Source organism: Tympanuchus pallidicinctus, unplaced genomic scaffold, assembly GCF_026119805.1.
Source record: "Tympanuchus pallidicinctus isolate F22 unplaced genomic scaffold, pur_lepc_1.0 scaffold7, whole genome shotgun sequence".
Taxonomy (NCBI): domain Eukaryota; kingdom Metazoa; phylum Chordata; class Aves; order Galliformes; family Phasianidae; genus Tympanuchus; species Tympanuchus pallidicinctus.
Window position 1 is genome coordinate 25,023,021 of NW_026294791.1, and position 23,645 is coordinate 25,046,665.

The following is a 23,645-nucleotide window of genomic DNA, read 5'->3' on the forward strand; positions in this document are numbered from 1 at the left end:
AGGATCAGTGAGTAAAGAGGCATTAGGAAATAAAAGTACCATTCCTGTTGATATGAAAGAGTTCTTCTATCCTACAAGGCAACTGCAAATGGCACAGAGGAGTTTTATGTTTGTTGTCTCTCCGCAGTCTTCAGAGAACATACATTTTGTTTACGAGGCAAGCCATTTACAAATGCCAAACCCTGCAAATTCTGGCTGGAAGGATACCAGGAAATATCTCCACTGCAGAGACTGCCCATGTCGATCAGCTCTGCACAGGACTGCCCATCCTGCACACACACCCTCTACTCATACCTCATAGCCATGTCTGCACTGGGTCCTGGGACTTGGCGGTGTGTAGCCCACATAGTCCCAATGCTGTTTTATGAACTGCTTTGTTATTAGCAAGCCTGTCTCTATTTCCTGATCTCCCCAGTGTTCCTAGCTTATTAATGCATTTATTAAGGCACTTCTGATTGCTCGTACCCCTCGCTCCTATTCACTCTAGTCTGTGTCAGAGCTGGTGCCCTAGGACTGAGTGCAGTTCAGGTGCATGTGACAATATGGATAGCATTTCAGTCACACCTTGTGGTGCAGGGGAGGTAGAATATGGCCTCAGAAGTGTCACTAGACATTTCAGACAGGCAAGCTGACTGCCATGGACGAGTTTCTCCTCAGCATCCCAGTCTAGACAGCCACGTGAGGGCTGATGTAGCACAGGTTGCTGTGGGTCCCTGGGGCCTGGCTGGCTCTGTATCAACAAGAGAGTTTATCATTGTTCTCAGTGATGTGGTGAGGGCACCTGAGTCTGACAGCCCTGCATATTATCCCTGAAGAAACAAACACTGCTATGGAACAGGGATTGCTAAAATTGTAGCCAGCTTGGAGAGCAAAACACCTTCAAGAACTCAGGTCTTCTAAACTGCAGCAAGCATTGCTATCTCTCAGGATGAAACCTCCTCCCTTTTCTTTAGTTGGAGAGCCTTCTGCAGGATTAGAGAGGCTGAAAGAAGACGGTTTGGTTGCACACCAATTAGTTACAGTGCATGCTCAGCCACCTGATGACGAGATGCTGCTGCCAACCGTGCCTGTGCAGCAGCACGCCCTGTGTTACTCGTGTGGCTGCGCCTCCCTGCTCCTCCATGCCCTGGGTCAGGAGGGGACAAAGAGGGCAGGTTGTGTGCCAGGGCCCTGGGAGTTCACCTGGGGCCTTGTGAGCATTGGGAGAGGTGCACACGGCATCGGAAGCGTACACAGAGCACACGGGAGAAACGGTGCACGCAGAATGAGAGAATGGGCCTGCAGAGGGCTGGGTTCAGCTTCCAGATCCTGCGCGTCCCCACCGTGCTCTGACCTGCACCAGGTGGGAAAGCAGTCCCAGCTTTATGTAGAGTCATACAACTGTTTGAGCTGGGAGGAGCCCGCAAAGGTCATCCTGTGCAGCGCTCAGGGGCACGGAATAACCGAATAGCCCAAGCTAAAAGGACCCACAGGGCTCGCGCGTTCAGACCGCTGCCTCCATGCAGGACCACCCCAAAATCGCACCGCGCGGCCGAGCGCCGAGCCCGTCCCGGCGTCCGTGAAGAACCGGCCTTCCGTGAAGAACCTATTAGTTCCTGACGCCCGAACCGACCCACCCCTGGGTCACAACCCGCAGCTCTCGCCCCCAGGCGGGAACGGGGCGCCTTAACGCGGGCACCGCGGACGCCTCAGCGACCTCAGGAGGACGCGACCCGGCCCGACGCGGCCGCGACCCCCCACCCGCCGGCGGCGCCGCCCGCCAGCCTGGGAGGGGGCGGCCTCCCCGGGAGGACCGCGGGAGCCGCTCCGTCCCCTCTGCCGGCGCTCTGTGGTTTAAGATGGCGGCGGGGGCCGAGGGGGAGAGTCCGTGAGCGCCAGGCCGGAGCGCCGCGGGGCCGGCGGGGGCGGGCGGGAGCCGCCGGGGCGCGCACGCGGGGGAGGAGCGGGAGGCCGCCCGCCGGGCCGGGGAGCGGCGGCATGTGAGCGGCGGGCCGCGGCCGGCAGCGCGGCGATGGGGCAGCAGGTGGGCCGCGTCGGGGAGCCGGGCGCCGGGCTCCAGCAGCAGCCGCCGCCCCAGCAGCAGCAGCAGCCGAGGGGACCGCGAGGGAGCGGCGCGGGCAGGCCGGCGGGGCGCCGCAGGGAGGCGGCGGGGCGCGCGGCCGAGGGCGGCTTCAACGTCTTCGCGCAGCACGGTGAGGGGCCGGCGGGGCCGCGCGGGGAAGGGGCGAGAGCGCCGGCAGCGCTCCGCTTTTGTTGTGGCCGGCTGGGCCGGGGGGCGGGGAGGAGCGGCGCCTCGGCCGGGCGGGGATGGCGCCGGGCCGGGCCGGGCAGCGCTGCCACGTCCCGGGGGTGACCGGGGATGCGGCCCGGGGGGCTGACCCGGCCCGGGGGCACGGCACGGCTCGGCGCCGGTTTGTTTACGAGGACGGCCGCTCCATGTGCTTGCGAGCTGAACTGGGGCTTACGCTTTATCGAGGGACTCGCGGCGCGCCCGTCCGGATCGGTAACTCTTGCTTTGTCAAGGTCCGTATAGCAGGGTTTTTTTTCTGTTGCCTGGGATGCTGCGGCTGCCATCCGGCCGGTTTGCAGCTGAAGTTTGTGCTTATCCCTTTCTGTCTTATCGCTGTAAGCAGAAACGCTCGATGCAGCACGATTCATCTCCGTAATCTCTCCCGCAGCTCCAAATCCCAATCTTTTATAACTGTGATATTTTATCTGTTATCTTGGTTTGACAGCTTCTTAATAAAAGACACAGACTTTTAGGAGGTGCCATAAATGGACTGCCTCAACACGAGTACTGAGGCTATAGGTGTGTGCATGCGTCTGTAACCTGAGGAACTGAATCTGCTCTGGAGAGCATCATGGTTTGCCTTGTTATAGGGAGACATCGGTGTCTATGGAACAAGGCAGTTTGTGTCAATATATATTTCATTTTGCTCAATAGAATAGGCAGAGGCAAAAAGATTAAGGAACGCACAAGCAGCAGTCTAAATGTAAATATCATCTGCTGTGACTGCTGACATGGAAGCATCAATCAAAGCAAGAGTGCAGCACTAAATCTGCTGCTTAAATTCTCAGTGTTATCACAGCTTTTGAGATCAGGGAGCAGCATGAACTAGAAAACCATAACAGCTCCATGCTCGCTGAAATGCTTGACCCACTATTACTACGGTTACAGCTAAGGATTACTATTTCACTGCCTCTTTCAAGTACAGTATTGTTGATTTGATGTTTTATACTCTTGTATTTTTGCACTTTAGAAGGCGCTTTGGGGAAAACATTACTGTAAAATACAGCAGCACTGTAAATTCAGATCTCTGCTGTGCACCTACCCTGGTTCTTTGAGCATGCTGACACCTACAACTTCAGAGACAGAGTAGAATTGCTGTATAGATTGCCAAGCATGACATAGCAGGCAAGAGTCCTGCACATGCCAGTCTGACTTGCAGTGCTTTGGTACCATGATGACTGCCTGGTGCTTGTTCTCACAAGGTGTTTGTAGTAGGAGAAGTAGGAGAGATGTTTGGGGAAGTGCAGTTGCTGCTCCAGCAGAAAGGTAATGAATTCCATTTTACTTAGGCTTTTGTTCCTTCAGTTACCTTTCTTGCAGATGCTACAGGGATATGTGGCTGTTGAAAACAAAATGCAGATTTGTAATCTTTTAGGTTAGGTAAAAGTTTGTGGGTTTTTTTATTTCCTATCTTGCTTTGGAGAGATTCAGGGCATCCTTCAGCCTCCCATCCTGTACTGGTGAACTCCTCAGCTCCATACATCCATGTCTATTTCACTCAGTGCGAGTGAAAAACTCATCAGCAATAATTTGTAGCAAGAGCTAGTTAAAATTGGGTACACATTTAAACACCTGTCTTGGGCAATAACCCAAATCCATCACTTTCCTGGCTCTGGAACCAACTTCCTTTCTCAGCAATTTTTTTTTTTTTTTTTTTTTTTTTGTGACCCTGACTTCTCTCCCCTGAGATTTTTTTCCATAAGATCTATTCTTAGCTTTCACTCACTGACCTTCTTCTCCTGTTTTAGTTCACCTGGTTTCCTGCAAGCTTTCTTTGAACACCCTGCTGAATGCTGTAGTTGCTGGTGGCTGTACTTGAGTGTACAGTCTCTTATGCTAGGCCACCTGAATCCAAGACGTGTTTCTAAACAACTAACTTGAATTGCATTTGTCTATGAAAGATGGAGCTGAGCAGGTTTGTCCCAGACTTGTTTGCTATATTACAGAGTTTCCAGCTACAGTTATGCACAGATACCCAGAAGTAATGTCTGTACCTATTTTTGGAAGAAACAAAGGGTTTGAAAGTGTTTTCTGCTTTACTGGAAGAGTACAGAAAGCTGCATTGTAGCAGCCTGCTATTCTGCCGTGAGAACACACCTCTCAGCTCCTTAGGGCTTCAGCTCACCATCGAACGGCAGCTGAGCAGAAAAGACCTAAGCAAGCTGATACACTTGTGTGGTTTGTTGTCAGTGGAGCAGGGCTCTCCAAGATGTAGAAGATGAACTGTGAATTTTGCAGTTAAGCCTTCAAAGTAGCTTGTGCTAGCATTCCTAGCACGTGATCTGTGACTTATAAAAGCAAGCAGTGGACCACCAAGCATGTTGTTCAGTAGTGATGTACTGAAGGAGCGCAAACTGAAACACTTGTATTCCTTCGTATGCAGCTGCAGGGTTAACTGGTCCCACAGGGACAGTCCCTCAGTGGGAAGAAGCTGTAGCAGACACCAGCTTAAGATCAGGGTTTTTTTCAGTTTGGTACAGCCAGGCGAGGAAAGTTCTTCTTGGTGCTGTCACAGGTTGTTTTCCTTCCAGAGAAAGAGCAGGGTGGAGAATAAGAAGGTAGGCTCCCTCTTGTCCTTTAGGTAGTCTGCTTGAGAGAAAGGGTACAGCCACTGACAACCACTGGCTTCCAACTGGTGTTGGCTCTGCTTGGCTCCTTGTATGGCCTTTGAACAGTGACATGCTCGTGTTTTCTTCTCAAAGAGCAGCGATAACCGCCTCCTGTACCAGGATACCCTTTGGAATGGTGTTAGCATGCTTTTCATCTCCGAGAAGACTTGCTGAGTGTTGAAGAAAACATACTGCAGGAAAATCAGATTATTTAAATCCTGGCTGGGAGGCCTTTGCTATACCTGCTTGCAGAACTGCTGCCGTTGCCTTGGTGATATATTTTGGGGTAGCAAAAGGCACTGCCACACTTGAGCTTTTGATCCAGCAGGCTCAGGACATTTGTTCCTCATTTTGTTTTCTAGAGGAGGGGTTTAGCAACCTTTTACTCAGTGCATCAAGGTCAAGCAAGATAAGCCTATACTTTTAAAAATAAAATTATCATTAAAGCTCCCCTAAGGCAGTTGGAGCGCTACGCCACATGATAAAAACATCCTAAAATAGGAAGAAGCACAAATAACTGTCCCTTTGAAATCCAGTGAAACTGAAGGGTTGGATACAGGAAAATGGAAAGAGGGAGAGAAAATAGGCTCAGTTTAACAACTGTACTTTGTGGGCCTCCTAAAGTGTTCTTTATTTTTTCGTCCCAGTGAAAAGCAGTGAGTTTGGGCCAGAGCTCCTTGCCCGCAGACTTTCCTGTCAGTAAATGCCCTACGCAGATGGAATATAATCACTGTATTCAGTGCCTGACTCTTTGTACTGTAAATCAGAAATCTTGTGGGACCATAAGGTATAAATAACTCTTAACTAATTATTTGGGGAATAAAGAATAGTTCAGCTGAGTCTCCTGCCGAATATGAAATTGCAGGACTCTCGTTCTCTGCTGCATCATTCTCCATGATAGCTGAATTACTCCTGCAGCTTCAGTTGCACGCTCATTCTCATCCCTCAAGTTGGGATTCTTGCATCCTGTACCTCACAAGAGAAGGGACTCTGCCAACTCAGAAGGGATGGTATGATACAGAGCACGGATCTGTTTGGATTCTTGACATAAGTCATATATGTTTCCTCAGGTACTTTTCACATACACAGGAGGTATGGCTGAAGGTAAGGCTGAAATGAAGTTACTGACAAACACAGTGATCAGAACTATCTGAAAAAGCAGATCTGTGGTTTCTCAGCTCTCCACATGCAGCAGATGGCGTGGTACAAGTTGTTCTAGCAATATTTCACAAACTCTCTATTGCTTGCAAGTGCAGTGTTTGGCAAAAAAAATTGTACATTTTTTTTCTTGAAATAAGGACACAGCCAAGTGAACAAGTCAGTGGCAAGAGGCTCCGTAAGCTATTGGGCACAACAGTGAGTTGTCACAAGCAGCTTCAGTCATCTTTTTTAATCTAGCTGAACCGCCAGCTCCTGTAATTAAGAGTTAAGAGAGGGCTGGGCTGTCTCCTAGTGACACTGCAGCAGGGCTGTCTTCAGGAAGATCTTAGTGCTAATTACAGATTCTGGGACAGTAGGCTTGAAGTCATGTTTTCACTGGCGTTCAGAAGAAGTGACCTGTTCTGTGACCCACTTGCTTCAGCATATGTCAGGTTCCTAAAGCAAGCCTGTCCTTGCTCAAATCAAATCATACTTTTTTGGTCTTGCTTTATAAACACAGCTAGATAATTGTTAGCATGGTTTATCTAGCCCATTTCTGGTAGTTGTCACAACTTCACGTTAACTGTCTTCTAAATACTGCTGACAGCTGACTAGTTCACACTCCTAAGATACTACACAGAAATCCAACTAATAGGAACCCAGCAGCAGCATTTTATACTCAGTCTGGTAGGGATATGTGTGGAAGTTACTGGCAGTAGTGCAGGTGAGGCTGCTTAGTGACTTGCCAAATTCGTTTTCACCTGCTTCTGTTTCAAGAAAGCCAAGGATGGAGGAGTGCAGACCAAGGCCCCACCTGGGTTATAACTGTTTCAGAATCTGAGGCCTGGCATCCCTGCTTGCCAAATGGTTAGTTGTTCTTGCAGCACTACAGAATTAGGAGTGATGCAGGGCTTGCTAGCTGTGGTGTGAATGGGTTCCTGATTGGCTTTGCAGGTGAATCTGCAGACAGGCGTTCAGGTTCCTTCCTAACAGCATTCAGAAATCACTTTGATAAACAGTTCTCATGGCTGTCTGGACCACCAGCAGGCTGTCATTCCTCAGCAGAGAAACACGGGCTCGTGCCAACTTGGTAACACAGTTGGGCTCTCAGGCCTGATTTTTTTCTGTCACTGCTACAGCATCATCACTGGCATCTGTCTGGCTTTGTGGTCGCTAAATATGTTCTTTTATTTTAAAGACTGATCTTGGTATTACCCAGAGAGATTGTTCTGAGTGTTACAAAACCATTGAGGCTTCCTGTTGGTAACACTGCAAACCACAACAACAAAGCTTAGTTCTATTACCAATATCTGCTGAGGAAGTTTCACGTGCTTTGTGGTCTTCACAGGAAGACAAGGCATCTCCCATATGGCTGCTTATCTGTGCTTGGGTTTAACATTAACTCTCACCTAGCAGCCTTTGCCTTTCCATCATGGGGAGGGGAGATAACGATGAGCAGAAATGCTTCACTGAGAACTGCATTGAATTCATGTCTGTATTTTTTTTTTTAAGTGTCATCTCAATATTTTCCTTACAACTGAGTTTTCCTCATGTCTTTCCTTTCCTCCCACCCAAGCCCATATAAGTCTTTCCAGCCACAAACACTGCCTTCACAATCTTGATTTATGACACTTCAATTAAAAAACAAAAAATTGTGTTAATCAACTTGGAGCTTGGTTTTATGTTGATCTGAAGATATTGTGATAATAATCACGTGAGAACTTCTCACATAAGAAAAGTTGCTCTTCGATGAAGGAAATCTCATTTTCCCTAAGCCAGTTTTTCTCTCCCCTGTTGTTAGATCATGTTACTGGTTTGGCTTTTGGGCTCATCTCTGCTTTGTTGCTGTTATTTAACACTGACATGGAACAGAAGCAGCTTCTTCCTGGTGTGTTATATGGCAAAGGGACAGGAACTGTTGTGTGCTGCTGTCTGGGTCAGAGTAGAGGAGACAAGAGTGAGAACATTCTGCAATTGTGACTCTGTGCACATCTGGCCTATTTCTCCTTCCTTGTTATTGTTATAATTCCAACAACAAGGCATTGAGTTTTCATCTCTGCTGTTCCTGTTTGTTTTTGTCTCAAGTACAACATACAGAAACAAAAGAAAAAAAAAATCTGCTTACCTTCAGAAGGCCTCAGATGCACAGGGATCTGCAGCAAAAGATGCCCTCACTTCCACTGCCAACCCTTAAATGAGATCTGGGAAGGGGTGGATCCTGGCTTCAGCCCTTCCATCACTCAGGTTCGTTGCACCCACCTGAGCCCTGCCTTCCCACCAGGTGCTCAATCACTGCTTCAGGCCATGACTTAGCATTTCTGTTATACCCATGTTCAGTTAGGCACTGACCTTCCCAACCGTAACCCTGCACAGCCTAGCAACCTCCCTACAGTCTTCCCATGGTACCTGGTCCTGTTTCCACTGCCTGTGCATTTTGTTTCTGCTCTCCAGTTTTGCAGCAGGTCCCAGTTCAGCCACACCAGGTTCTTGCCTTCCTTTTCTGAGTTCCTTCACCTGGGGATGGAGAGCTCTTGTGCCCTAAGGAAAGCTTCCCTAAAGCTTCATTTTTGTACACTGGAGATGTTATCTTAGCTGTTCAACTTGAGGAACAATGCTTTAAAATACTCTTTTTCTCAATATTATTTCAAAGCCTTTGCTGCCCTGGATTCACTGCTAACCAGCAGTGTCACAGAGTTAACAAGACTGTTTGGTCCTCCTGCTGCTCAGAAACGTGGGGGAGGCTGTGCAACTGATAAGAATACCAATTTTGTGTTGCTGCTTAGAAAACCAAAGAGCAGAAGGTATTTCTGAAATGTATTAAATGATGGGAAGAGTCTGGAGGAACAATTGAGTTAAAAGGCCCTGAAAGGATTTCCAAAGAAATCATTTTAAAGAGTAATTTCTGGTCCAGAGACCTCACGTATCACAGCTTTCCAATCAGTGAAACTATGAGGACTAAATGAAGTCTTTGGAATGAATGAATAAATTATAATAAATAGAATGGAATAAACGAAGCCTTTGTTTTTGCAAACTTTTTAAAAATTGGTACAAGTGATGTCATGTGGGAAGTGTGAAATGAACTCTTCACAGACACGTGAATAGCATCTGAGATCCTTTGGAACAGTTTGTGGCACAGCTTTCCTCTCCCATTCAATGGCTGGGTCCAGCAGAGCTCTGGGTTACGCTGCTCTGAGCTGGGCTGTGTGAGATGGGCTCACTGCTTGTTTCGTGCAGCTTCCTTACACTTTAATTGTAAGGCTTTCTTTGAGTCCAGTACAAGAGGGAGTGAAACTGTGTGCTTTGTCTCGGAGCTGAACTGCAGTTCCTATTCTGTAACTTTTTTTCCATCTTTGAAGTAGCTATAAACCAGCAAATAATAATGGTGTCTAATAGTTGGCAGTTCCAAGGCTCAGATTTAAGGTACCTAGATTTAAAATAGCAACTTCTTCAGACTTGAGCTTTCAATTTTAGATGTCCTACATATCAGAATATCCCTGATCCTCGGTGCAGATGCCCTTTGAATGGCACACTGATTCCAGAATGAAGGCTGTGGTACAGGCAGGACCTCGACCAGCTGCTGGGAGCCTTTCTTTGATCACTTGGTGATGGCATTCAGTTCTGCTTTGGTTTCAGACCTGCTTCCTTCACTGTCTGGATTGGCATCAAGCAAGGTGTGATGAGCTGTATGGTTTGTGCAATAACCTGTATGAGCGATGAGGGACTGCTCTCTGCAGCTCAAGAGAATCCGTGCTGTGCCTCCTGACCAGAGATAGATGTTTCTCTGGTGTCTTTTTCTCTATTTTCAGACAGGGAGAGTCGTAGAGCCTGGGAAGGGACCAGCAGTGTTTTTGTAACTGATACCAGCATGAAAGCTGTGCTCTGTCCCAATTAGCCAGTGAAGCACAGCAGAATACTTCCCCACTAACCATAAGCTCTGTGCTCTGTTATTCAGCACTATATTTGTTGGTTTTACCCAGTAGTTATTTGTGGCTGGTTTTAAAATCTCGAGAGTAAACAGAGAAAGCAGAGGTACCGTATCAGATTAAGAAGGCTTTGTCTGGAGGAGATCCTTAGAATAAATAAGGAAATGATGTATCATGTCCCCTCAAGAAGCTTTGCTGGTATTAAGTTTTCCATCGCTGTAAGAAATGAGCTGGTTGTTCTTATAAGAAGCTGAGGCTTTGGTTTGTGTCAGTGCAATAACTGGAGTCTGACAGGAGGTGCAGAGGAGCAGCCAGCCTGCTTTTCCCTCTTCTTTCTCCCATGGATGCTGTGTGGTTTAAGAGTGCTGTGCAAAACTGGCGGCAGCTCAAATGGTGGTTTGTATAAGCGTGCCATAACTGCCTAGTGGAACCCATGGCTGGCAGCTTCAGCTCTTGCTTTTGTCATAACAGTATGCAGTGCTGTGCCGGATTGTCTGTTTTCTCTTTGTAGATCATCATCATTCAATATACTTCAATTCTTTAGGGCAAAGACATCAGGGTGCCATGACTTTCTGTGCCTGCCTTGTGGTAGTGTTTCTGCTAAAATACAATGTTCTTCTCTTTTCATGGGCTGGGGTTAAGGCATAAGTTGGCTTCCAGGTCCAGCCTAGCGAGACTGAAACCCAGCAGCCAGCAGTTAGAAAGAAAGGAAGAAGGGAAAGGGGTAAATTGCTGCTGCTTTAGGAGAAAATTGTTTTCCAGCCTACCACGAGATGGTGCTGCAATGCTTTGACTTAATTTCTCTCCTCCTGCAAGGTTCTTGTTAGCCTTGAAAAGGGAAGTTTTGTGACATTTCTATGTTACAGTGCAGAGTTGAGGTGCTCATCTGAGCCCTGACACTCCTGCTGTGCTCGTCCGTAACAAGTGGCCCACAGCCAGGCAGTCGCATTGCCTGCCATTGCCTCCAGCACTAGGCAGTGACAGGCCACATGAAAAGGAGTGCACTGGTCACAAAACAGACTTTTGGAAAAGAGATGTGAAAGCATGTTTTAAAATATAATTAAGATGGACTTCCTCTGGTATGCATATTACTGCCTAAATGCAAGGGCATGAGCTCTGGTGTACTGTAGCTGTCCTTTTCTTCTCCTCTGCACTTTCCTAATTTGTTACGAGACCTTAAGTGCATTTCACATCTTAACATCTGGCTTTGTTACATCCCCCCATCCATTATTTCCTCTTACAGAAAGGTTGAAACACTCTCCATCACATAGTTGCCTCCCAGTGCTCCCCTCCGTGGCCTACTGGGAGATGAGCTCGTCAGTTTTTAAACCATAAAAGCTATTACAGCTCAGTTTGTGAATAGGAAAACAGGCTTCAGTACATCACCCGTACAGAGGTGCTTCATTTAACCAAGCTGAAGATTACCCTTCCTGGGATTACTCTGGATTTGCTTCTAGGAATTAAATAGCTGTTGGAACTGGATGATCTTTAAGGTCCCTTCCAACCCAAGCTGTTCCATGAGTTAACTTGAGAAGCAAGTGTCATCCTATGCTGAATATATGGTGTGAAATAAGGTTGTCTGAGGCTTAGGTGGAGGGCGGCAGAACTGAAGGTCCAAGGGCAGATGCTGGAAAAATGACCATTTCCTTTCCTTTGGGCATTCAGCTTTCCTGCTCAGCTGCCCGAATCTTTATTTTGAGCCACATCTGATCTGTAAACGAGGCAGGTGAAATCACAGAACAGTCACCTTCCATTCCGTCAGCATATCACAGTTTGTCCTGTGAGGATTTTCTCTTACATACTGCTCTACAGCTTTCCTTCCTTTAAGTCTACTTTCTAGTCCTGCTATTCCTTCTTGTGTTGTCCATTATACGCACCCTTATTTCTCCTCTGGTTTTTATCCTTCCTATCATTTGCATAACTCAATATACTTGTTTTTCCCCCCTTTGCTTTTTCTTGCTCTGAGCAGGTCCTGCCCCTTCTTATCTTGTTGGCATGATATCTTCCTATCTGAAGACCACGTCCTCTCTCAGTGGAGCAGTCTATTCCCTTGTTCCCTGCCTTGGTGGACAGATGAAGGATGCCAGCTCTAGAACCAGGAATACAGGCAGACAGGAATGGAAGGAAATGTTTTTTCCTCCCCATGAAGATAACCAACCAAAAGAATATTGAATAAGGATATTGAAATAAGTAAAAATCGATGCTGTTAAGAAAACCTGTTTTCTTTAGTACTTAGCTACTTAATCTATTTTTCCCATTGGTAGGTTAAGTAAGCTTATAAAAGGAGGGCAGTGTTTCGTTGTAGAGATAAGGCACAAGGCGCGGGCAGACAGGATGGTTTGTGCTGCAGAGCTCTGGCAGAACTGCTAACGCTTTGAAGTCCATGCTACACACTAACACTGTGTGCTTTCCACAGGTCCAGCTTTATTTCCAAGCCCAACTATAGAGGCTTTGTGTTGTGCTTCACCCTGTGATGGATTTGCTTCTCTTTTTTGATGCTAGAATTTAACTCGCTGTAATCCTACTTCGTCAGGATGGGGAAGTGTAGGAGAGTTTATGGAGAGAACATGAGTGGTGTTGCACACCAGCTGTTTTTGAAGTCTGGTGTGCTTTGTATTGAAGGCGTCACTCATTAGTTAGATGCTGAAAGGATTTTGTAATGAAAGCTCTAATGTGGGAGGGATGGACGGCCAACAGCAGTTTGAGTTGAATTCTGCCACAGCTTCTGGCAAGTAGTAGTTAGCAAGGGTCTTTGGTTTGAGTTTAGACCTTCCCCTGCACAGATGGAGCTCAACACGAGATGAGTCCCAACAGCTGAAGAGGGCTCAGTTTATCAGAGTTTTTCCTAGGTCCCTACTGGTGGCCTTAAGGGCTGCAGAGCCCCGTTCAAGTGGTCAGAATAATGCTAACCTTTTGTGGCGGTGTGGCTAAACAGAAACATTGCCCATAGAAACCGCTGTGGGTTTAGTTCTCCTTCCTCTTTTCCTCTGCCCAAGTTGCACCTTCCTGTCATGCACTGACGTTTCCCTGCGTTCCCTGCCACCCTTAGGTGCTGCTCTGCTTCCGTAAGAGTGAGGTGCCCGTCAGCAGTGGGCCGAGAGCTCCGCACCCAGAGCTGAGCGTTGTGCCTCCCCGCTCTGAAGGGATGACCTGCACTTCATTTATGCAGATGATAGCAGCCACCTTCACGTCTTAAGAACAAAGCCAGCACTGTTGTTTCTCCATGATTATGTTGTACCTGTCATTATGCAGGAAGCCCTGCCCTGTCTTCAGAAGTAACATCATTAAACCTGTGTATTTTAGTCGGGTGAGTCAGTTCCACTCCTGCTCTTGAAGCGTACATCTGTTGTGAGTGTAATTTCACCTTACTGGGGCCAGCAGTAGCAATGCCAGTAGTATGAAGTCCGTTATAAACAAGCTCTCTGCAATATTCACTGTATAGAATTTTTGGAAGTTGTGTTGAGAATTTTTGAAGAGAGAAGACTTGGATTTTTTTCCTTCAAGAGGAATTAGGTGTGAATGTGAAGGTGGATAAACAAGTGGGTTGATTATTTGACCAGTTTGTCTCTCAGAAAAATCTCGGTTGCGTGAACAGATCTGTTAGTTTCTCTTGTAATTAGGAACTTACTTCTTACACTGGTAATATTCAGCTGCATTTTAATTAGACCAAATTCTCAACAGAGAAGTTTGACTGAACAGTCACGCTGGACACGGCTAATGAAAGGACCTACCAGCCTGGATTACTCAGCCCTCTTGAGGCTGCTTCATGTATTTGATATTAGCAATTTGATGTTTGCCATTAATCAGTTTTTCCAGCTTTAGAACCTGAGGTGTGACTCTGCGTGTTTCAATTAATGGTCTTGCTAGCAGGAAAAAGTGTCAGGCTCCATGCAGGTCTCTGGTGGGTATTCGTGGGGTAATCTCTGTATTTCACTGCTGGATTTGTGTGCTGTGGGTGCTTTATTTGGTCTTTAAGGGTGTTTCCTTGTTTTGGGTTTGTGTTTTTAGTGAAAGCATAACCTTAAGGGGCCATTGCCCCGGGATCTCTGCTGATCCTTCCTGCAGCAGATTCAGCATCCTTGGATGGAGGAGCTCCCATCTGCTGACTGCTGCTGGGATTCAGAATTCCAGCCCCTGCTTCAGTCTCCGCAGAGGCTGACTGTGCAGGCTTCATTCAAATGTAACTTTTTATGCTTGCCCAGTTTTATTTTAGATAGTAAGAGGTTAAGATCTCAAAGCAATAATATGTTCACGTAAATATCATTCCTTGCCTGTCTTCCCTAACTGTTTCTGAGGGTTTGGGCTCAGTTCTGTGATCTGTCAGGAAGGTGTTACTTCTAAGCACTTTGTGCAGCACAGTCACGTAGCTTTAAGTGCTTACAGCAGCATGAAAGCAATGGGAAGGCTGTTTCTGGCAGTGATGTTGATGGACGGGAAACATGCCATTAGTTCTAAAGACCCTTCACATGACTTTCAAATGTTTATTAGCTTCTGATTCCATTAAGTCTTCCTGAGCTGAAAGGCCCATTTGAAGCCTGCAGCAGGTGAGAGGCAGGTACAGGCAGAAAGAAGAGAGTTCTGTTTCTCCATTTCCAGAGGCAACATCAGGCAGCTGAGTTTAGAGGTTTGCTATGCTTTTAGTTACTCAGATGTCAGATCTGGAGTAGGTTTGCTTTGAAGGGGCTCAAGAGGGAGAGTGATTTCGAGAGGAGCAGTTGCAGCACTGCCTGTTGCTTTGGAATTTCGGATTTCAAGACGGCACCTGGTGCGCTGCTGTCAGCCGGGTCTCGAGCCCTGATCCCAGAGGAAGCTCTTAGGGTGCCTGGTTCTTGAAGGGATACAATGCAGCCCTGTGTAACCCAAGCAGTCAGCTGTCCTGACAACCTACATAGGCCAGCAACAACTGGGAATGCTTTTCTGTGGAGTGGGAGGAAGAAGGAATGAGGTGGAACTCTGTCAAATTTGTCAATAATTCAATTTAAGATGCTAAAGGAATCTTGGACTCTGGCAGCAGGAGGTGTGGGGGCACTGGGTGAGGTTCCCTTCTGGATGGCACGGCTGCTCCTTGATCTCAATCTCAATTCAAAATTTCCATCTCCTAAAACAACTCCTAATTTAAGCAGCAGTTACACGTATCCTCAAAGCTGTGAGGCACAGCTGGCAGAGACCTCGCCGTGAAACAGAACGCAGCTGAAGTTCTGTAGGCAGAGGTCTTGTTTTCTGCCTCAGGTTAAGTTGTGGGTGGGTGCTGGGTAGGGGTAACCACTGCTCTGCAGAGCCAGAGCAAACGGCATGCTGAGCCAGCAGCAATGCTGACCTCGCACTGGGAAATCCCAGCCCTTTCCTTCTTCCTTCCTCCCTCGGAATATATATGGTACATGGAGTAGACGAAGCACAGGGAGAAGCGTCACCCAAGTGTCACACCAGAGCAGTGACAGTGGGCAGAACGGCTTGCAGGTAGGAACGCTGGCAGCATAGCGAGCGGTGCTGCGCGTGCTGCTGTGCCACCAGGAGCGCAGGCCGTAGGAGAGAAGCCTCAGACAGCAGTGCCAGTGCTAAGTGGGAGACAGGCTCCTTAAAGCACTACTGCTGCTTCTCCTCCAGCTGTGGCGGCACGGAGTTGTCACTTTTCTTTACTGCTCTAAAGCCAAACTGGTTGAAAAATACCTGCAGGCTGACCCTGCTTTGCCTGCGTCCAGGCACGTTCAGGTCTCCCATTATCTGCTGTGTGCTTCCTAGATGCAACTCTGCACTTTTTAACTACTCTTTCAGCTCAGCGTTTTCCCTTGTCACATCTTATGCCTCCCACCACAAGATAGCAGTATTTGGTAACCAAACCCAGTCGTACAGCAGACTAAGCACTGGCTGTATGTCTTGTTGGAATGCATTCATGTTTTTGTTGTATGAACCAGAGTGAGGAGTGCAGCTACTGGAGAGCTGAGTAAATAGACTTTTTTGTTCCTAACTTTTCTTTACCTGAGCTGTTCTTTTCATCTAAAAGCTACTGTCAGACTGACAAGTGAAGAGGAAGAAATCAAAAGAAAGCAAGATAGCAAAGTTGCTGATAATATTAAATTGTTAAAGGCTACAGAGAGAAAAGCCAGTTGAAAGACTGCAGGTTGGAGAAATGATAGAACATTCAGCGTAAGTGTGGATGGTGCTGCGCAGGAGAATGACTCCAACTTTGCAGGTGGGGTATTGAGCTCTGAGCTGTGTACAACAGCAGGAGAAATGGATCTGTGAGCTGTGACAAGGATGTGTCATGGCAACAATTATCCATTACAAACCTGTATAGTCATACTTAATCATGATATTTACTCATTTGCAGTTATTCTTCGTAAGGAAGATGTCTATTTTATCAATGTACCTGCAGTTCAAACTGTGACTTCTTGTAGCTTTGATTGCTTTTAGATTATGAGTGTAGGACTTGTTCAGCCTTCCTGTCTTCGAAGGACTCCTTTCCTTCAAAGCTGTATTAATTCTGCTGGATTCCAGGACGACTCTTCAGAAAGTGTAATTTCAGTGAGTGCATTCTTGTTTTTAACGCAAGGTCTGGACGCACGAGGGCTGAACATCACTGGTAAGGAGATCTTAAGAAACAAATGCATGGCACAGCCTGAAACTGACAAGCTGTCTGCCCCGAGTAGGAATTGTGGGGTTTGTGTTACCCCAGTTATTTGGCAGCTGTTGGGAGCGGCGCTGCTGAATGGAGTCCCTTGTCTGCTCAGCAGAGCCAATTACAAGTGTCTGGGTTTAGCCAAGGGGAAGTGGAACAGCAGCCAGTCTCTAAGTTTAGTTTGATGGACGCGCTTCTCTGACTTCACCCGCGCTTATTCACGTTGCCCCCCACAGCGGGGGGTTGGGGCTGAGAAGGAGCAGGACAGCTCAGAGCCCTTGAGCCTGGGCTGAGCTCCACGTGAAGGGCTCTCCCTGGTGCCGCAGTCAGGACAGCGTGCCATTTTGAGCACTCCTTCCCGCTCAGGACAGGCTTCTCTAGGAGAAAAGGAAGCGCTGGCTTATTTTCTGAGGCGTACGCATTTCGTGGAAGCGAGATCTTAAGTATCGAGTTAAACATAGAGTAAATATTTTAAAAAGGGAAACTCGTCTTTGTTCGAGGGAAGAAAATGGCTGTGGGCAGTTGGTTGAGCAGCATCTCAGTCCGTGGCTGACAATTGAGGCTGACAGCTCTGAGATTTATTTTTAGCTCGAGAACTTTGTCTAAACCAGAAGCACTGCGTAGCTTTGGCAGTTGCTGCATATTCACTGTGGGTGGATGGAACTGGGCAGTCACATCTGTGCTAACGAGCATTCCGGGATTGGATTAAAGAATTAAACTCATGTACTGGAAACTGAAGCTCTATCAGCTCACCTGGGGAGCTCCACCCTCCGAACACCTTCCAGAAGGTAAGCAGTGCCAGCTACCCAAGGTATTGCCAAAATAGCCTCTTGGGCTCAGGTCCTGACGTGGCTCACATTGATGTCGTGAGATTGATGCTTCTTTGACTCCTGAGATCGCAGGTCAGTAAGTTAGGCTTACTCCTTCCAAGTTTTCCCTGTAACTGGAAAGGCTAAAAATAAACCTCAACAAGCTGGCTGAGAAGCAGATGAATGCAGTTGTTGTTCCAGGTGCTGAGTCTGAGGAGGGATGCTAACACTGTAGTGCTTCTTATTGGAAGTCATTATGTCACTTGGAAAGTAGCTTGGACATTTATGTCGTGTGAACTCCAAGGGCCGATCGGTTGCTGCTTTACATCTGCAAAATGAACCTCTCAGAGCTAGGCTAGGTCAGTGCAGGCATTTCTGGTTTGCTTAGGGTTTTTCAAGTAGATTTCTGTAGAACTGTAACTTCAAATTCTTGTCTTAACACCGAGTGAGTAAATAGCAATCCATTTGATTTGCATGGAAGTAGATAATATCTCAGCTTTGATCTGGCCAGAATTAACGACTCCTCAGAAATTCCATGGAGGTGTAATTCACATTAAGCTATTTCTGCCCCAAAGTACTAAACCCAGATGACTTGCTGTAAGCTGTCATAACGTTGGGCCAGCCCACCTTTCCTGTAGGGCTGGGTGACCTAATCCTTACTCTTTATAGTGGAGTTTACTGGAACTCGCCATGACTGAGGAAGAATGTTAAGCACTCTTTTGATCTACACGAGTGGTTTCCCAGTTATCTTTGCTGGTGTCCCTCCATAGCACTCCTTTCCCAAAACTGCTCTTGCGGGAGTGAGTTGTAGTCTACTGTAGGCAGGATTCAGAGGACCAAAAATTGGACCATCATCACCTCTGTACTCAATGGAAGGAGGTATGTAATATAGAGCACCTAAGGCTGGTGGTCTCTCTGCTTCTTTGTGGATACTGGCATTGCAAAGCTAGGTAGCTTCATAGGGGCTGAACCAGTCCTTAGTAATTAAGCTAACAGATGTTTTGATAAGACATTCAGGATTTTGTAAAGAGGTTACAGGTGTAGTTTTTCATTCAAAAATCTGTTGTTCTATATCACTTTTAATTGCATTACAACTTCTTTCTCCCATAGGAGAAAGTTTTTCTTGTTCTATCATGTGTTAGATTTTGCTTCCTCACATGGAGGTGTGCTCAAAGATTAGTGCATAGTGTTGTCCTTGACCACCCTCAATGCCCATGATGAGAAACACCTGTTGTGCTTTTTTTAATCATTGTTAGGTCCAGCTCACTTGTGTTCAAATTAGTTCCTCACCTCAAACGCTTTCAAGTGCACATAAAAATCTGCATCATTTGTTAGCTGTGTATGTCCCAGAGTCATTTTCCTGACAGAGTTCCATGAGGATAGGAAATCTCAGAGGTAATAAGTAGCATCCATCAAGTGTTTCTGCTGAAGGTGGCTGATACTTAATCTGCTTTGAAACTCTTACAACATTGCTGCTACCAGATGCTTCACAGGAGGTTCAGTCCCTTACATCTGCACAGCAGATGAGCTATGAAGAAATCTGTGCATCTTGCATTCAGCAAGGAATGGTCAGAGATTCTTAGATTAACACTTCGGTGCTTAAGCTTGACTTCATTCCAAATTCTGTATCAGAGTGATGTTTCTTTACCAGGAAGAAGCTGCAAGTAGGGAAGTTCTGCAGCAGGTGATACTGAGAGCAGTGGTGTGCTGTAAGTCACTGACAGCAAGGAAATGTGCTGATGGACACCGCTGAGATAGATCTGTCAGTCTCTCCTTCCACCAGTAAAAATACAGCAATACCAGGTATTGCCTTCCCTTAACTTTCCACCTCAAACCAGCTCAAAAACATGTCTTATGTGCCACTCCCCACCGCTTTCACCACAAACTGAATGCAGAACATCTCATGCAGCTCTTTACCACATTTAAAATAAATCTGTTCTTAAAAGGTGAGCTGTGTGGAGAGCGTTTGGGCTCCCCATGTGTTTCACTCCCCAGTACCAGACATCAGTTGTTAACCTTTTCCTGTGTCAGATGCATTCTGATACCTGAGGGAAGAAGGCATACCAGCTTGGCTTGCAACATGTTTTTGTGATGAGGAGTCCTCATGATGCAATGTTGTCACTGACTCTGATGCCTCCTCCCACATTCTGTCTCTCCCAGCCTGAGACCATAAATAGAAACCTATTTCTTGCCCATCCCTGTGCCTGGCTTGGAGCTGTATTTCTTGGCATTATGCAGTGAGTTGTTTATGGCACTTAAACCTCACAGAGCTGTGGGAGGCCCAGAGACTAATTATGGATCTGTGCTCAGCTCAAACAAACCACATTATTAAGAGCCTGCTTGCTTGCAGGAGAGGAACACCTAGGAACAGCAGTTGGTTGGGTCACCCGTATCTTACCAGAGCCATATGTGAGCTGTCCCAATCCTTTTAAGCTGATGTTTTTCCATGGCTGCACACGTCAGCAGGAAGACTAGGTGGTCCATCAAGGTAAGGCCTCAAGTCTGTTGCTGGGGTAGAGAGTTCATAGGCCTGCTTTTGTGCTGCTGAGTTATTAGACAGCAGCTACTTGGCCTGGCCAGCGTTGGTTTGCTTGTAAGGATGGATGGAGTACTTTTGGTTAGTAGGAAGTGCTCAGATTGGGTTTCAGAAACAAGGCTACTGTAGGGTTTGATACTGCTCCAAACGTGTCAGCAAAATAGGAAACCTTGCTGCTGTGTTATCAGTTTTGTGTCCTCATCTTCGTTAATGCGGAAGGCCTCCCACTAACAAGCTGGTTGAAGCTCCTGAAGCCTGGCACATGAAGTGATGTTTGTTTAGAGGAAAATGGCAGTTATACCAGAACCACTCAGTACTCGACAGCCCAGTTCCTGTGGTCCAGGCTGACTAATGCCTACTCCTCGTTACTCTGTTAGTCTTGGCAGCAAGGGTATGAAATGAGACCGGGTAAAATAGCAGCGTGGATTGATACTTGGTTTGAAAACCCCAAGTGGAAATAAAGCGAAAGATGTGGATGCATGGGGATCTTGGTGGCCTTGTGTTCATGTGTCCTCTTGTAAAACAAAGAAGGGAAACCCAGAACACCCACACTGTGCTTCTTGGTATTAAATGCTATGTCAGTGACACTGTCCTGTAGCTCTTGGCCTCTCTTCCTTCCTACAAAGTCATGTTGGCCTGCTGCCAGCAGCACCAAACCCCTCAGAGCTGCATTGCTATTCGCACTTTTGTTTGACTGGGAGACACTGACAGCTCGTATGTTCCAGATGTAGCAAGTTTTAGAAGCTGCTCATACTACTTATTTCAAAGTCGTGCAGTCAGCAAGATTGCCTTACATTAAAAGCAATACCTCAGAAGGGAGGATTTAAGTGGTAGAGGAAGGTTAGCCGTGCTCAGGAAACTGCTTTGAAGGGCACAGCAGGGAATAGCCCAAGGAGCTGGGAAAAGCTGCTCTGCCTGAAAGGTTGCTGCTTCGGTCAAACAAGTGGAGCGTACCAGAATTCATGTCTCACGTTGTGCACTGAGTGTGAGGGGAATAGGAACAGGATGTTTGCTGTGGATGTGGATGTCAAAGTGATGGTCTGCACAGTAGAATAACTATCCAGCAACATCAGTCTGGAAGAAATGATGCTTATCCTGAAGTTAAAAAGAAATCTGGTTTCCTTCTGCCTGGGTGCACGTGCCAGGCCTTTACAAACCTGCCCTCTGTGCAGGGACATTGGTGCCCTGCCCACACCAGTGCTGGCTGCTGGCCGACTGCCCCGAGCTCACCTACAGCTGGCCGTCACAGCTCAGAGAGGCTACAGACAGCACACTCAGTGCCTGTGCTGCCTTGCTGCATTTGTAACCCCGATTCATTATCTCCTAATCCTTCCTTGTTCCAGAGATACCACTTACACATCTGTCGCATTGTAACAAGCAGGCTAATAACCATTTTGCTTGTTAAACTTCTGCAGCTGATATTAATTGAGCAACGAATTAATATGTAGCTCTTTATTTCCTAACACCATTTCAGACCCACCTGAAAAGCTTATTTGCTGCAATTATTTGCTCTGCCTTTCCCTCACATTATTATTCTTTGTGTATTAATAAACACGCTGTTTCAAATACCAGCGTAATTGAGGGCATTCAGAGCACACAAGAGAGGGAAGACAAACTGCAAGAGGAAGAACAAACAGGAAAAAGCTAGCCTGGGGGTTCAGAGGTAAAAGCATCTCAACCTCCAGCTGGCAGCATGCAGCAGGATTCACAGAGGTTTGTTTTGGAGAAGGAAAGGATACCTCTCAGTTGTCACAGGAACTTTTGGAAGCCAACTGTATGTAGGTGTTGTAATATATTCTGTCTGGTTGCAATTTCCACTTGCATTAGTGAGGTGGAGAGGGAAAAAGCTCATGATACAGTTCACACAGGGAGAAGTAACTCTTTGCACAGCCTACATCCAGCCTACACCTGTTCTGCGGTGACTTTTCACACCCACAGCCTTACAAAACAAACGCTTCTAACAAGCCCAACTGCTCATTTCTTACCTTCAGTCTGAGCTGCGCCCTCATCACACGAAGCTGCCGCCTTCTTCACAGAGCTCACGGCCGTAGAAATGCTGCTCTTGGCTGGTGAGCTGCAGCACCTTCTGCCTTCTACAAAAGGCCAAAGCACTTGCTGCCCTTCCCCTGCTGCCTTTTATACCCCTCTGCAGGCCCACCAGCCTCCCAGCTGTGGGACTGCCACCGTGATTGCTTGTTTTTTAACCCTTCCTCCTCTGCATTAGAAGAAATCTGTTCTGCTACCAGCCCTAGAGACTGCTAGAGAACTGGGGCTGCTGAGGACTCCCGCAAACAGGTCTCACGTTTGTGACAGGTGATTTGACGGTGCCCTTTCAGAGAGCAGCCCTGAACCTTACTAGGTGAGCAGCTACGCAGCTCAGACCGGGCATGCTGTGCTGCCTCTGCTTTCTGTTTCTCTCGGAAACGCTCAGCAGCATTTTCTCTTTAAGTGCTCATTCCTCTCTTAGGTTTAATATTTTGACTCGCATCACTTCTGCTCAGTTCATGTGAATGGTACTTGTGCACTGGCATGGACGTGGAGTGGAAAAATGAATCAATGTGGGCAGTCCCCTTCACAAAGGATCTGTTTGGCAGTTTGCACAAAGGAATTTCTCCAAGGAAATGGTTTGTTTTCTTCCCAACACTTTGCTGCCCAACTCCTAGTGACACAGAGCTCTGCAGCTCACGTCAAAATTGCTTCATCTCACAGTCCAGCCTCCGCATGCCTGGTTTGTTCAGAGCTCCCTGGGAAGCTCCACCCTTCCTAACCAAATAACCGCAGCTCCCTTGTTCCTCCTCCACCCGTAGGCTGCGCTTGCTTTTCCATTGGCTGCCACTACTGTCTGCACGTGGTGGCAGCCCAGCACTTCTCGTGGCAGTTAGTTGGCCTTTTGCTTGCTGTGCGGCAGGCATGATTGTGGGCACGGTGCTGTTCCAGCCCAGCTATGGCAAAGAGAACAAGCTGCTCTGCTGCCTTGGCAACGATGCCTCTGAGCCTGCGGGGTCGAGCTTCACAGGTAGGATGCTTAGGGAGGTTGCAGTGTGCCCTCCTGTTCCTGTACTGCCCTGTTGGCTTAGATTAGGGTGTGGGACCTCTCAGCTCTTTGTCTTATGTGGGAGCAGGACTCAGATTGCCTGCTTTTATTCGGGATTATCAAAAGGCTGTGTTTGTACAAGCGTTAGTGCTTCAGGAACACAGACCGTGTCAGCGCCTGATGGGTTCTGCTACTGAAGATGAGGTGTATGTTGGGCTCTCATTCTGCTCTTGAGCTGAAGAGATCCGTAATTGTAGCCTCTGTGGCACAGGGTGGGAGGCAAAATGTCTCTTGGTGGTGGTGGCTGAATAGGAAAGCATTCATGTCCGGAGGGAAGCAAAGTGTACTGTGGGAATAAAGGAGAGGAAGGAGGTGGCTGAAGCCTTGCTTGTAGAATAAATGATGAGGTAAGTTCTCAATTGTATAGGAAATGAAAGCAATCACATATGATTTATGGTTAGGCTTTGAGTCGATGTCAAAGAGAACTTCCCAGTTCACTTCCTTGCCCTTGGTGTGACCGGAGCTCCGAGGCTGTTCAGTGTGAGAAATATCCCATGTGGTGTGACTGGCTGTCTCAGCTTCCTTACTGAGCTCTTTGTGATTACTGTATTGAGCTCAGCTTTCTTATCCTTGCACATGGGATGGCAAGGATCCCACACTGTAGGTTACTGGGGACTGGATGCCTGTG

General features: G+C 47.2%; 1 protein-coding gene and 1 long non-coding RNA gene across 4 annotated transcripts in view; one reads left to right on the forward strand and one right to left on the reverse strand.

Moving 5' to 3' along the window:
- Nucleotides 1-1,979: 1,979 nt before the first annotated feature.
- ABL2 (ABL proto-oncogene 2, non-receptor tyrosine kinase) overlaps nucleotides 1,980-23,645 on the forward strand; it is a 36,986-nt gene continuing 15,320 nt past the window's right edge. Inside the window, exon 1 of one of the 3 annotated variants that reach the window (XM_052666074.1) lies at nucleotides 1,980-2,192. In XM_052666074.1, coding sequence (XP_052522034.1) covers nucleotides 2,012-2,192 — 181 coding nt within the window. In that variant the 5' untranslated portion in view covers nucleotides 1,980-2,011. Of the gene's footprint in view, nucleotides 2,193-15,224; nucleotides 22,940-23,645 lie in introns of those variants that run through there. The other 2 variants (XM_052666076.1, XM_052666077.1) reach the window with 2 other exon arrangements.
- Nucleotides 7,690-8,238, reverse strand: LOC128072365 (uncharacterized). The gene is made up of 2 exons (XR_008202232.1): nucleotides 8,165-8,238; nucleotides 7,690-7,971 (listed from the first exon to the last, which is right to left on the reverse strand). It is a non-coding gene; the product is annotated as an uncharacterized LOC128072365 (long non-coding RNA).